We start from the raw sequence: 14,191 nt of genomic DNA on the forward strand, positions 1-14,191 counted from the left end.
ATCATAGTGATCACAGGCCACCCCTAAAATGTTCAGATCCATTTAGGTGGTCTGGCCTCTCTGCACAATTTATACACTGATCTTAATTGTTTAACCTACCAGTCCTCACACAATGCTGGTGGACAGCTCCCAGTAGAGAGCCGTTATATAATAATTTTGTCATTGATATAGGAAATCTCTACTTTATACAAAGAATCAGCCTTCTTTGAGTCACAGTATTTTCTCCAACTGAGCAGCATTTAGGTCATGCTTTTATTTTGTATTGTCATTGACTGCCTAAAACTTCAAACATGCTGGCTCTTCTTGTATAATTCCTATCATTTTTCTTTCATTCATTTAAAAAGTATTGTTAAGCACCTACTGCATACCAGGAACTATGTGAGGTGCTGGAGATACAGGAATAATAAACTCTCTGCATGAGTCCTTGTCCTCCAGAAACTTGCATCTTTCACTATTGACAGTTCACTGTTGATATTACCTTTGTAGCCTTCCCAAATATGGAAGCGCCAATTATTAATTTACCAACAGAAAAGTGTGACATACAGCCCTTATAAGATAGTAAGCACTGAAGGAAGAACTTTCAGGCCTTTTCAGACACTATATATTTCAATGTTTATGGCATATTTTATTGGTGAAATGAAAGAATTCCTTGAGGAAAGTTTCTTGGCTATATTTTAGAACAGCTGAAAGACTTTCATGGAGTTAGATGCACTGAATAATCTGTGCCAACAGCAAAACATTAGTATATATGTAAATATATGAAGTTGTTAGCAATACTTGGTGACTGGCTATTCAGAGATATGTGTTAATTTCTCAAAGAAAGACAATCAAAGATTACCTACTGGCCTTTAAATAAATTGCTACGTGGCAACACAGATGACAGGGGTAAATGTGGTTGCCACAGTAGATACAGAAGAATCTCTGTAAGAAAAAGAATTCAGAAGTTGTAACTTTTGCAAGTTTGACAAAAACATGTAACCACATGACCACAATGCCAGGACCTTGTAAAGGGCCTGCACGGGGAGGAGCATCAGTTAGGCTTCATTAGCTTCAAGGTAAGTCCACCTCTGGGCTTTCTGCACTTCAGGTAGAGTAAATGAGTGGAATATCTAGATTCATTACATCTCGTGCGGTGTTTATGAGTATAATACATTTTTAATAGCTCCCTAATTTTAAAATAGTTGGAAAACAAGGGAGTTCTTAATTGTGCAATTATCCCATTCATGAAGAAAACCCAGACTTTCAGTTTAGCAATCCTCTGTGCATGTTGCAACCTTGTAATGAATCAGAAAGTCTAAATGCAATGAACACAGTTACTTTTAATTCACTAACGTAATCAATTCCCCTCTCTAGCCTTCTTGAGAACAGAAAAGGAACCTTATTACTCTCTACTTCCTACTGCCTAGCAGAGTATCTGGCACTTAATAGGTGGTCAATAAATGTTGACTGAATGTCTTGATACACGTGTTCCTTCAAAAAACAATGTCACTGATTTTGGCCTATTTGACTCCTTTCAGCTAACCATAACAAGTTAAAATTATACCTTTGAACTATCTAATTAAAACAAAGCAAAATTAGAAATTAATAGCCAAAGATGGAACAAGACCAAAATCAAAATCAAAATCTCAACCACTTGGACAATAGAAAAATGCCTTCCTAAATAATTCTAGACTGAAAAAGTAAGCCAAAGTCTCCCTTACATACCATTACAGTGTTCAAGACAATTGAAACATCACATATGTAAACTAAATGAATATGGCCCAGAAATACCAGCGTCCATAAGATCCTATCCTATCATAGATTTTTAAATGTTTCCTATTAAATGAAAAGGAAAAAGAAAGAATTAAGTAAACGATATTTTTTAAAAGCTAAGGAAAACACAAGAAGACAAAAATGCATTAATAAATTTTTAAAAATTAGAGGAATTCAATTGATAAACTATTCCAAGGGCTGTTTCTTTGGTAGAGCTAGACAAATCTGATAAATCCAATCTAAGGGATCTATTTTAGATATTCTTAAACTCTCTGACTTGCAATACTACATATTTTATAAATAAACAATAGTTTGCTGTATCAGAGCAAACTGTACAATTTCTTTTTTTCTTTATTTCTTATAAAGAAAAAATTAACACAGGGTGCAATGATGGAAGCTAGCCCTAGGTTTCGAAAAAGGCAAGCTGCCACGTCTCTTTAATTAGAGTCGTAAGAGTTATAACATGCTGATCACAAAATAACATTACTAAGAAGAAAATGAAACTTCCAGAAGATAGCCTTACATCAAAAATTCTTCCATGGATTTCCTGGAAGGTCTATTGTTGACAATTCTCTGGGATAAGCATGGTTTTCATGAAGCATGGAAACCCATTTCATTGTCCACACTACAAATGCCTGTCAGATAGAACTAGGTGTAGCCCCTCTGTGATTTTCACTGGGCTACTTCAAGGATCCAGGAATTTTCCAGGGATTTATGTGAAAGTGCTTTGAAGAGTATAAACTATTTTACAAAACAAGATACATTATTGTCATGAGCATCATTTTAATAAGAACTAAAAGACAATATTAGAATCACGATGCTGATACCGTTATATCTAGATGAGAAAAGCATGCCTGTTTCTCCAGTGAAAGAAAATTGGAGGAGGACATTGACAAGTTCAGAGTATCTACAAAATGATCAATTAATTCAATATGATTGAAGGAGGCAGTAATCAAGGAGATAACTGATTGTTCACATTTGTAAAGTATAATGGTGGGACCAAGCCCTAGGCAGATCTGTGAAGAAGGTAGAACTTGGCTTTTGTCAAAAACTTTTCCTCTCAGCCCCCTCCCCTCATTCTGTGAATTCTTTCCCTTCCGTGGCCCCCAGAGTAGCCCCTGATATGGAGCCCCACCCAGGCCTGTCCTGCCCAAGATACTCTATGCATGATTGCATTCCCCTAAGACAGTGATCTCAGCTGGCTTTCACCACCAACTCAACACCAGCCATGGTTCTGACAGCAAACAGCTCTGAGTGAGGCAGCGAGATAATGCACTGGGTGGACAACAAAACCAAAACTCAGCACAGGCCTTTGCATGTTGGGCTGCACATAACAAAGTGAAATTTAATATAAAGTGTTGTAATATAAAACTAATATAAAGTGTTGAACTTGGGTGCAAACAGCCAGTTTCACATACCATCAGGTCTAGGGACACCTGACAGTTCATGCAGTTCAAGGAGGGGGCAGGGAGAGGACAAACATAGCTATCCTGGCAGCCAATGAGAAAGCCTCCAACAAAGATAGTGATGCAATCTTAGTCAATAGCCATCCAATGTCTAAGACAAGAGAGCTAATAGTCCTACTATTCCATGTCAGACCATGGTTTCCTATCCCACATTTTCAGAATGACATTGACAAAGGCATATCCATAGGAGAAAAGCTGATGGATCTGGGAACTATGGTAATAATTCATTCACAGATTCTTTCTTTCTTTCTTTTTCTTCCTTCCTCGCTTGCTTTTTTCCCCCTTCCTTCCCTTTTTCCTTCTTCTTTCCTACCTTCCTTCTTTCTTTTCATCAATTCTTAGTATCTTCTATGTACCAAGCAATGTGTAAAGATATGAGTACAAAAATGCATAGGGCTCGCTCCCAACCCTTCATGAAACTCACAGCCTGCTCTGGGAGTTAGCCATATGTTCAAATAAATTACAAAACCATGCAGTAAGCACTATAGCAGAGGTCTTCCCAAAGTGCAGGGAGAGCACTAATGAGATTCCTGTGGAATGAGGAAAGACTGAAGTAACCACAGAGACTGAGACAAAGAACTGGGATACTCACAAGAGCATCTGTAGAGATTTGGAAGATTCCCATGCAGAGAGGAATTAGAAGGCTTATTATGTATAGCTTCAAGAGACCACCATGGAGAGGTTAGGAAGGAATTCAGGGAGGGAGATTTTGGCTTAACACATGCAACTTCTATAACTAAAACTTTCCAGCAGTGGAGTGTCTGATCTGAGCTCTCCACCCATAGATTTATGTGAGCAGTGGCACAATGGCCATCTGTAACCAGATGCTATCTGGAGAAAACCTCCTTTGAGTCTTCTTACAATTTTAGGTTTATAAAGATTTAATTCAATTTCAACTAAGGTATTAATGACTGATTTTTTTTAATAACTGAAGAAACAAGTACTCCTGGAACTATTTTGCATTTTAACAGGAAGTCTTAATGGAAAAAGGGAGTGGAGAGAATATCTAATCCACTGTGATCAAAAAGAATTCAGTCAGTGTTATGGATGAAACTATCTGGGGAGATAGCCTTCCCAGAACTCCTCCACTCTCAGAAGTTATAAACTGCAGCCTACAGAGCATATCTGATCTGCACATATGTTCTTAAATTTATTGCTAACATTTAAAAATCTGATTTTACCTAAAAAGTCAGATATTCACTTTGTCTTGAAAAATCAGATCTGACAGTACTGCAGCTGTATTTATTTATACAAGCTAATGATTATTGGGGACTTAAATAACTTCCTTTAAAAGAAGCATATACTCTTTTCAGTTCACCATACTCCTCACCACTCTTTTTTGTCATCCAATACCCAGGCTCCCAATACCCAGGCTAAGCATATAATTGCCGTTTAGCATTGTGCTTATGTCACCCTATTTACAGTCCCTGTTCTAAAACATGTAGAAAGTCACTTGTTGTGTGAAGAGCCTTTATGGCAACTTTGACATTACCTGCATTTAAATAACTGCTTTCCTTCCAGTAGAGATTCTTTTTAAAGGTAACTAACTAAAAATGTTTGCAAATGAGCCTCTGTGTAATTAGGAAAATTGACCCATCATTAATTTGGCACTGCCTAATTTAGCTCCTCTCTGGGAAATGCACCCTGTGCCTGAGCACAGTCTTCCTCTGGTCCCACTCAGTTGGCTTCAGACTTGCATAATTCACAATGTGCTATATAAGCAAGTACTCCAGGAAGGGACTAATTGGAATCAACTGTGCAACTTGCAAACGACTCTACATTTTAAGTTCTTGTTCTCCAGAACCAGAAGTTATAATTAGCTCCTCACATTGTCACTGCAGAAGCAGTTTATTATTCCTATTGTGTTTCCTACTGTTTCTGATAAAACTGGGTGAGTTAGCATAAAAGGAAGGTAATTTCAGGCTTCACAGTCACCACTTGGAAATTTGATGCTTAAAACTGACACATTCAAGCAACATCAAATAGTGATTTCATTTCTCTCACTTTTCATTGTTTTTCAAAGCGCTCATGCCTGACCATTGGACACTTCTTCTGAATGGATTGTCTCATTCTTGGTCTTTCTATTCATTTAAAGATATTTCTCTTTGGAGGAAGGACTCTGCAAACATGGTGGAAATGTAAAACACCCCAACATTTTGATAAAACAGTTTTGGAAGTTTCTTAAAAAATTAAACATGCATCTATCATATGACCCAGCCAATCTACTCCTAGGTGTTTACCCAAGAGAAAAGAAAATCTATGTCTAGACAAAGACTTGTACACACATGTTCCTATCAGCTCTATTTTTAATAGCCAAAAACTGTAAACAACTCAAATGTTCATCAACAGTTGAGTGGATAAACAATTTGGTTTACCCTTATATTGAAATAATACTCAGCAATAAAAAGCAATATACTAGGCATAAATCTCAAACTAATTGTGGATGAGTCCTAAAATAATTATGCTGAGTAAAAGAAGCCAGGCAAGGCCCGACACACGGTGGCTCACGCCTGTAATCCTAGCACTCTGGGAGGCTGAGGCAGGCGGATTGCTCAAGGTCAGGAGTTTAAAACCAGCCTGAGCAAGAGCGAGACCTGTCTCTACTATAAATAGAAAGAAATTAATTGGCCAACTAATATATATATATACAGAAAATTAGCCGGGCATGGTGGCGCATGCTTGTAGTCCCAGCTGCTTGGGAGGCTGAGGCAGGAGGATTGCTTGATCCCAGGAGTTTGAGGTTGCTGCAAGCTAGGCTGATGCCATGGCACTCACTCTAGCCTGGACAACAAAGCGAGACTCTGTCTCAAAAAAAAAAAAAAAAGAAGCCAGGCAAAAAAATTACTTACTGTATGATCCCATTTACGTAAAATTCTAGAAAGTGCAAACTAATATACAGTTACAGAGAGCAGATCAGTGGTTGTGTGGGAGTGGAGGTGGGGAGGGGCAGGAGGAGATTTACAAAGCTGCACAAGGAAATTTTCGGGGGTGATGGATGTGTTCACTGTCTTGACTGTGGTATTGTCTCATGACTGTGTACATATGTCATAATTTATCAACTTGTACACTTTATGTATAAGTTATTGTGTGTCACTTATACCTCACTAAAGCAGTTATAAATTAATAGCTATAAAAGAAAAAGACTTTTGTAATAATTTGGGCACCAGAAAGCACTTGTAATACATCATCTCAGTATTATAGATGTTACATGCCACATTAAACATCCAGTAAGAGAACAAATTCAAACTCACTCACGAGACGAAATATCTTAATAATAATTTGGCACAAAAGTCTTGGGTAACCAGAGCAAGTAGAGAATACACAGGTCACAGATGTTCTCATTTTCAGATACAGTGAATGGCAGGCACTCTTTATTGAGGTCATCTCAGAATTGTGTGTTCCACATTTCCAAAAACAAAAAAGGAATAGAAAACAAAAAAGCAAAGAAATAAAAGAGAGAACAGAAAGGACCAAGATTATCAAACCACTCACTGACTTTACTTTTTCCTTTTTTTTTTAATTGAGCTATAATTCACATACTATAAAACTCACCCTTTTATAAAGTACAATTCAGTTGTTTTCAATATATAACAAAGTTGTACAACTGTAACCACTATCTAATTCTATAATATTTTCATCACTCCAAGAAGAATCCCTGTACCTATTAAGCAGTTATTCTGCCTTTCCCCCTCCCTCCAGCCCGGCAGCTACTAATCTACTTTCTGTCTCTGTGTATTTGCTAATCTGGACATTTCATATAAATGGAGTCATGCATATATTTCATATAAATGGAGTCATGCATATATTTCATATAAATGAATATATTTATATTTTAATATAAATATTAAATTTTTTTAAAATATTAAATATATTTATATTATATAATATAAATTATATAATATAAAATATTAATATATTCATATTATATTTATATGTATTTATATTTCATATAAATGGAGTCATTACATTTCATATAAATGGAGTCATGTGGTCTTTTGTGTCTGGCTTCTTTCATTTGGCAGGTTGTTTCCAAGGTTCATCCACGTTGTAGCATGTATGAGAAGTTGATTTCTTTTTATGGCTGAATAATATTCCATTGTGTGCACTTTTTGGCTATTAAGAATAATGGCACTATGAACATTCGTGCACAAGTTTTTGTGTGGATATATGTTTTCAGTTCTCTTGGATGTATACCTAGGAGTGGAATTTTGGGGTCATACAGTGACTTTACTTAACTTTTTGAGGAACTGCCAATGTCTTCTTCGAAGAGGGTGCACCATTCTACATACCTTCCAGAAGTGTGTTTGGGTTATAATTTCTTCACCAACAGTTGCTATTGCCCATCTCTTTGATCGTAGCCAGTCTATTCGGTATGAAGTAATAGTTCATTGTGGTTTTGATTTGCATGTCCCTAATGACCAATGATGTTAGGCATCTTTTCATTCATTGATCTTATTAAGCCTCAGAAAATAAACAGGATTAGACTTGACCGGCACCTGAATAAATCACCACCTTGTCCTCTCCCTATTCCTTTTCTATGCCAAAATATGTTATTTATTTATTTATTTATTCAATGAACATATACTGAGGCCAACTCAGTCTTGAGTTAGGCAAAACCAAGCATTCAAAAGAAATATTTAGCCGGGCGCGGTGGCTCACGCCTGTAATCCTAGCTCTTGGGAGGCTGAGGCGGGCGGATTGCTCAAGGTCAGGAGTTCAAAACCAGCCTGAGCAAGAGCGAGACCCCGTCTCTACTATAAATAGAAAGAAATTAATTGGCCAACTGATATATATATAAAAAAATTAGCCGGGCATGGTGGCGCATGCCTGTAGTCCCAGCTACCCGGGAGGCTGAGGCAGAAGGATCACTTGAGCCCAGGAGTTTGAGGTTGCTGTGAGCTAGGCTGACGCCACGGCACTCACTCTAGCCTGGACAACAAAGCGAGACTCTGTCTCAAAAAAAAAAAAAAAAAAAAAAAAAAAAAAGAAATATTTAATAGAAATTCTGGCCTCTGCCATCAGGAAGCTTTAATTGTAATTGGGAATAAAAGTGGCAAAAGAATCATAATGAATATATACCTTAAAGATACTATAAAGGATATGTATCTTAAAAGATTAAACCAAAGAGCCTTTGCAGGTGGATACTTGCTCCCTAAAGCCTTACAACCCCTAAGCACTTGTAGAAGCTATAACCAACATGCAAGTTGCCTAAAAACATTTAGCTGTGCATATTTTGAAAGGTGGGTTCAGGGCTTTGTAGGTATAATAAATGTCCTGTTTCTAGTGTGCCCTGGTTTTCACTTGCTGGCAGATTTATTTGACAGGGTTTTGTTATATAACATCTTTGTGTAAACAGCTGACATTCCAGGCAGGCTGCTGGGTCAGATGTTTGGGCTCTTCAAGCCCAATGTGTGCACTAACACAGAAACTGCACCAGGCAGGGTAAGCGCTCACCTCCGCTCTGGTGTGCTTCCTGGAGTAGCATTTCCTCCATCTTTTCCCCAGGCAGAGAGGGTTAAATGGTTTGGTTTCCAATCTTGCCACATCGTAGATTCCTGCTGTCTTTCTTCCTAAACTCCCTGAGGTTGGGCCAAGCAGACACGTGGGCTGCCTCTTTTATAGAGGATTTAGCAACTGAACTGGTAATGTTAGAACACGGTGTTAGAGAGGAGAGTTTGGCACGTGGCCTGCATTTCCAGAGTCTTCCCTCTCCCTCTGCTGATCTTTCAGAAAACAAGAGAAGTAGGCACAGCAATGAGGGAGAAAACATGTGGAGTCAGCAAAAACATCAAACGGCAAATTTCTATATGTCTGGCATTCAAACTGGGAACAGAAATAAGTTTCTATAAGCTTAACTGAGCAAATAAGATATCATAAGCTTCTTCCACAATGCTTGACACTTAATAAAATACTGGTTGAACCAACTGAGTGATCAATCACATGCCTGGCAGACATTTAAAGAAAACTATTAAGTCCATCTTTCTAAACTTAGCAATCGTGTATATGTGTCAACATGTATATATAAATTCTTAATAGTCATAGGACTTATGGTCCTGATAAACCATGTACCCCATGACCGTAATGAAGATAGTTCAAAACTAAGGCATTGCACCGTTGGATTTGAGTCCCAGTTTTGCTGCTTACTAATTAGATGACTCAGGCAAGTGATTTAAAATGTCGAAATCTCCTTTTCCTTATTGTTAAGGTTACTTATACTTTTAAAAAGCACTCTGTTCTAATTGATACTCCTGGTGGCACATGTAGTGCTTTTGTGTTCTTCTACTTAGATTTCAGTTTCTTGCTTCATATCCAGGCCAGCTTCACTTTTCTGCAAAATGAGCAAACCTGCCTAAAATAAAATAAAGTAAGCCTTAAAAAAAATCACAACCCCAACTTCCAAATTACTCATCTGTCCTAGGACATTAGTATCCATTTTATCATGGTGGGAAAGAGGATACTGGCTGAGTCCTAAGGACGTGCCATTTGGTGCCTGGCAGACCTGGTTCCAGTTCTGATTCTGACAGGTTACTAACTGCGTGACCTTGGGCAAATTACTTAACTCCTCTAAGATCAGTTTGCTCATCTGTACCTCCCTGGGGTGTGGTTGTGGTGAGGTTCAGATGACATCGAGCATGTACATGGTTTAGCACGGGGCCTGGCACACATCAATTATTATTATCTTGTCAAACATGGCCTCTAAATTAGTTTACTGGGAATGAAGGTGACATTTGCTCATGACATTGACCAAACTTTGAAAGAGTCCCATATGCTAGTTCTCTAATTCCATTCTTCCCTCAACAGAAAGTCTCCATTTGGGTAGCAATTTACAGTTTAAGATCCACATTCACAAATACTGCATTTTTCCTCTGGCTTTTAGTCTGTTTCTCTTTTTATATGCCATCTAGCATTGTCCCGAGCCCCAACTTTTGTACACAAAAGGATGATAAAACTGAAAGAAAGTGGAACATTGGCTATTCGATGCCCTCAATCTTAAGCAAATATTCCAAAACATTTAACTAATGAATTATTGGTTTTTTTCTCTCGGTAGGGCTATTGTAAAGGATAGTTGTTTTTACTTTAAAAGAATTTTATTCATGTGTATTCATTTAATATACATTATGCCAATATAAAATTAATATGCAGGCCTGCAAGATATATATATTTTATCTCTTCTGTTCAGAGAGAAATGAGTACTGCCTTGAAGGGCCAATGTCAGTTGAAGTAGGTAATGCTTGACAGCTGACCGCTGACAAGCAAGACTTTGATTTGTTATTAAATGCAATTATTCCTGTGTAAAACCTACATACCACTACTAATGTGCCCAGCAGAGATAGGCATGCCACAGCAGTATCAAATAATTCCCAACCTAAAGGAATGTTTTTCTAGTTGGGGGAGAAAAGACAAAAGAACACCACCAGACAGTGCATAATTACATGCTGCATTGTTCAGTACGGGCTGTAAATGCCTACGTCAATGGTTTTCCAGAAAATTAGGCACCCTAAGTCTAAGGAAATCCTTTCAGGGGAATCCATTATGTAAAATAGGCAGAGTTGAGTTGATAGAGGAGAAATTGGGGAGCCCCTCCTCTGGGGCACCTACTGGCAGCCCAGATCACGGTTTTAAAGACTGTCTGTACTTCAAAAATGGGTAAGATTTGCATGGACAGAGAGGAGGGAGGAAGGCATTCCTGGTGGGAGGACCAGTAAGTGCAAAGGTAAGGAGGTGGGAATTCAAACTAAGAAGGAACATGCCTCTTCCTCTTGAACACCCAGTGAGAATGAGTTGGTAAGTGCTACAAGAAACCCAGGTGGTTGCTCTTGGTTTCCAACCTGAAGTCATTTTTTAATGTTTCAAGCCTGGTAAAATAGTTACCAAATTCTCTAAATTAGGGCAGACAGGAAGCTTAAGGTTAATAATGGTCAAGTAACATGTCCTGTCATTACTCTTTATTTCAGAGTCATTTCAAGTAGTTGTGAGAGGAAACGGCTTCCGACACGCCCGCAACGTGGACAGGGTCCTCTGCAGCTTCAAGATCAATGACTCCGTCACGCTCAGTAAGTCCTTGCAGAGTCCGTGGGTGTCTCCAGCCAACTCGAGGGAAGGGAATTCCCAGCCCTTTCCTCCAGCAAGGCCACACGCATGACACCGGCAGAGGAGAGTCTTCCCTGCTGGAAGGAAAGGCCTCTAGCGAGGGCGTAGCTAACCCCTACAGTGCCTTGGGTCCCCAAGGGCACCGCGCCACGGGTGCCCAGCTTGGTGTGTCCCCCACAGCCTACACAGCCGCGAGCCCAGCCCTGAGCCAGCCCTCGGGGCAGCGGGGCATTCGTTTCCTCATCCACACCGCCATTGACTAAATGGTTCACTGTCAGGGGGCAGTACCGGTGCTGGTTAGTCAGGGCTGGTGACACTTGAGGTTCCTTAACAAAGTATTGAGGACTCTCAAGGGTAAGAGTGAAAAGGAGATGGTCTAAATTTATGAATCCCGAATAAACCCAAAACCAAACTATTAGACTTACACACATGCAGATTCTGCAGCTCTGTTCAGTCTGGATGATTCTTGCTTGGAGGTGCCAAAAAACTCTCATCATGGTGACTACCTTACATGAAATACGGGAATGTGGGAGTAAAACTAAATTCATGTCATGAGAAAAATGGATTATCATAACATTGGCACCTTCAGAGACATTCGTAACAGTCAAGTTCCTAATTCAAAGACATGTGTGATCCATGTGGTTGACCAGGAGAGAAGGGAAAGATGATTATGGGGGGACAGATGCCAGGAGCCCTGGTTATTATTTGCATCTGGTTATTATTTGCATTATTGGCATCCATCACAAAGATAATTATTGATTCCACATCTTCAGTGATAAACAACAGTCATAATATCCTGCATTTTCCATCATGCTATGTACTTTCTAAACCCTTCACATCTTTTTGCTACAACAGCCCTGAGAGGTAGAAAGAGCAAGGAGGAGGGCAGGACACGCATTTATTGACTAACCACTCACACTAGGTTCATCCTCCTGATAGCCCTTTGAAGAGTGTTATCCCGTTTTTAAAGAAGACTTAAGGGGTATGCCTTTTTTCTTCCTTGACATTTTAAAACCCAGTTGAATATTTAAACAGACACATGCAGTAGCTTCCTCACAAACATCTGGAATTTCTGGCTTTGGAATAATTCCAAACATTGGAAGTATTCAGTTAGTTTTCTTAGTATTTGGAAATGCTCTCACATACCCAAAAAATACGTGCTACTTGAAAACATTTTAAAATATCTCTGAGTAGTCACAGTGTAAAAGTTGGACGTGTGCTTCCTTTTTTCCCCCTTTTAATTGTGATGTCACTTAAGTCCACCTTCTCACTCTCTTTAACCAAAACTCCAAGTCTCAGATCAGAAACTTCTGAGGGTTTAACTCAAAGACATTAATATCTTCCAAAGAAGACTTCCCAAACAAGCGAGCATCAGACCCAACCTCTCTGGATGTAGGATGGGGAGAGAGATGACCTACCCTGCCATTGCTTGAAAGGTTAAGCAAGATGCTGTGTTAAGATAAGATGAAATGCAAATTTATTACGGATTTGTAGAGTGGCATTTTGAAGGCCTGTTTTTCAGCTTCCCCATGAAACTTTGTTTCTTAGGAAACCAGCCCATCCTCTTTCTCCCTCATCTCTTCCTTTCCTAATGCATTCTTGCAAACACATGCACAGACTGGCCACCTCATTCCTTTTGGAAAACCAATAAAGGCTGTTGGGGTAGAGATTTGGCTTAACCCACAACCCTAGCTGTGCTTCCAGCACAGCGCTAACAGCTTGGAGAAGATGAAGGCAGTGAATGGATCATATTATATGCTGCAAGCAACACTCCAAAACTCAAACATATGGTTATTAAAAATAGTCAAACTAAGGGAGAAAATTAGAATTTGAGGAGAACACTTGGCCTTCATTTGTTAATTCACCTGTTCATTTTCATTCAGTAAATAATATGAACAAGAACCTGTAGAGGAAGAAAAGATAAAATGATTTTTCAAATGCAGCATATTCACATCTACATTTTTTTATCTACCTTATGCACATCACAGTCTCTATTGATTCCTCCCTGTAAAATAAAGTACATTTAGATTTCTTTACTTTCCCCATTTTCCTTCTCCATCTCCATACGCCCGGTTTTAAAATGTTACCTATTTTCATTTTTATATATTTGTTTTAGAAGATTTTTTTCCTAAAAGTGTCATTTCATTTTGTAACAAAAAGAGGATATAAACACTGTTATTAATTTTAAAAAACTAATTGGAAGCCTACTAATGAACTAAGGCTTTTGTGGCTCCAGCTACTCTAAACCTGATATAGGCCTCAGAGTCTTCAACAATACAATAGCAAATTATATGAAGCAAAAACTGTTAAAAGAACACATTGAAAAATTATATTTGTAGTGGGAGATATTAACATGATTTTCCAAGTTTTTGAATAAACTTATTTATAAAAACATTAAAGATATAGAGCATTTATGTTATGCCTTTTTAAATGACTGTGAACAGCCTTGCAAATTTATCATGCTAAGACACAAATGAAAATGCCAACATATTAATTCCAAAAAGCAGAAATTGTTTAGATATATTCTTAGATAATAAATATAACCAGGAAATTAAAACCATAGTATAGTATTAATACCTACTTCTCTCCTACTTTTCTTGCCTTTGCTTAAAAATAAAAGCAACTAATGAACCACATAGAAATCTAAGACAATTTCTGGATATGTGGCCAACACAATAGATTCAGAAAGTCTGGATAAAATATGATTTAAAAAATTATAACATGTGGCTTCATTCAAAGGAAAGAAGAGGAAAACCCCAAGTACAGGAAATAAAAAGGAAATAAAAAGCTAAGCCGGAAGCACAGCCATGAGGGCTCCAGGCCTGGGAGCTTTGATCCGATATTAATGTGAATACAGGACACCAGGTCTCAGGCCTGCGCAA

The 14,191-nt window shown here is 38.3% G+C and overlaps 1 protein-coding gene across 2 annotated transcripts in view; it reads left to right on the forward strand.

Annotated features, from left to right (window-relative positions):
- Positions 1-14,191, forward strand: part of ANTXR1 (ANTXR cell adhesion molecule 1) — a 230,633-nt gene that overhangs the window by 79,272 nt on the left and 137,170 nt on the right. For both annotated transcript variants that reach the window (XR_012918576.1, XM_012750117.2), the window contains exon 10: positions 11,174-11,272. Coding sequence is in view for 1 of the 2 variants with exons in the window: in XM_012750117.2 (XP_012605571.1) it covers positions 11,174-11,272 (99 nt within the window). In the remaining variant the exon portion in view is untranslated. The remainder of the gene's footprint in view (positions 1-11,173; positions 11,273-14,191) is intronic.

This window comes from Microcebus murinus, chromosome 3 (assembly GCF_040939455.1).
Source record: "Microcebus murinus isolate Inina chromosome 3, M.murinus_Inina_mat1.0, whole genome shotgun sequence".
Lineage (NCBI taxonomy): Eukaryota > Metazoa > Chordata > Mammalia > Primates > Cheirogaleidae > Microcebus > Microcebus murinus.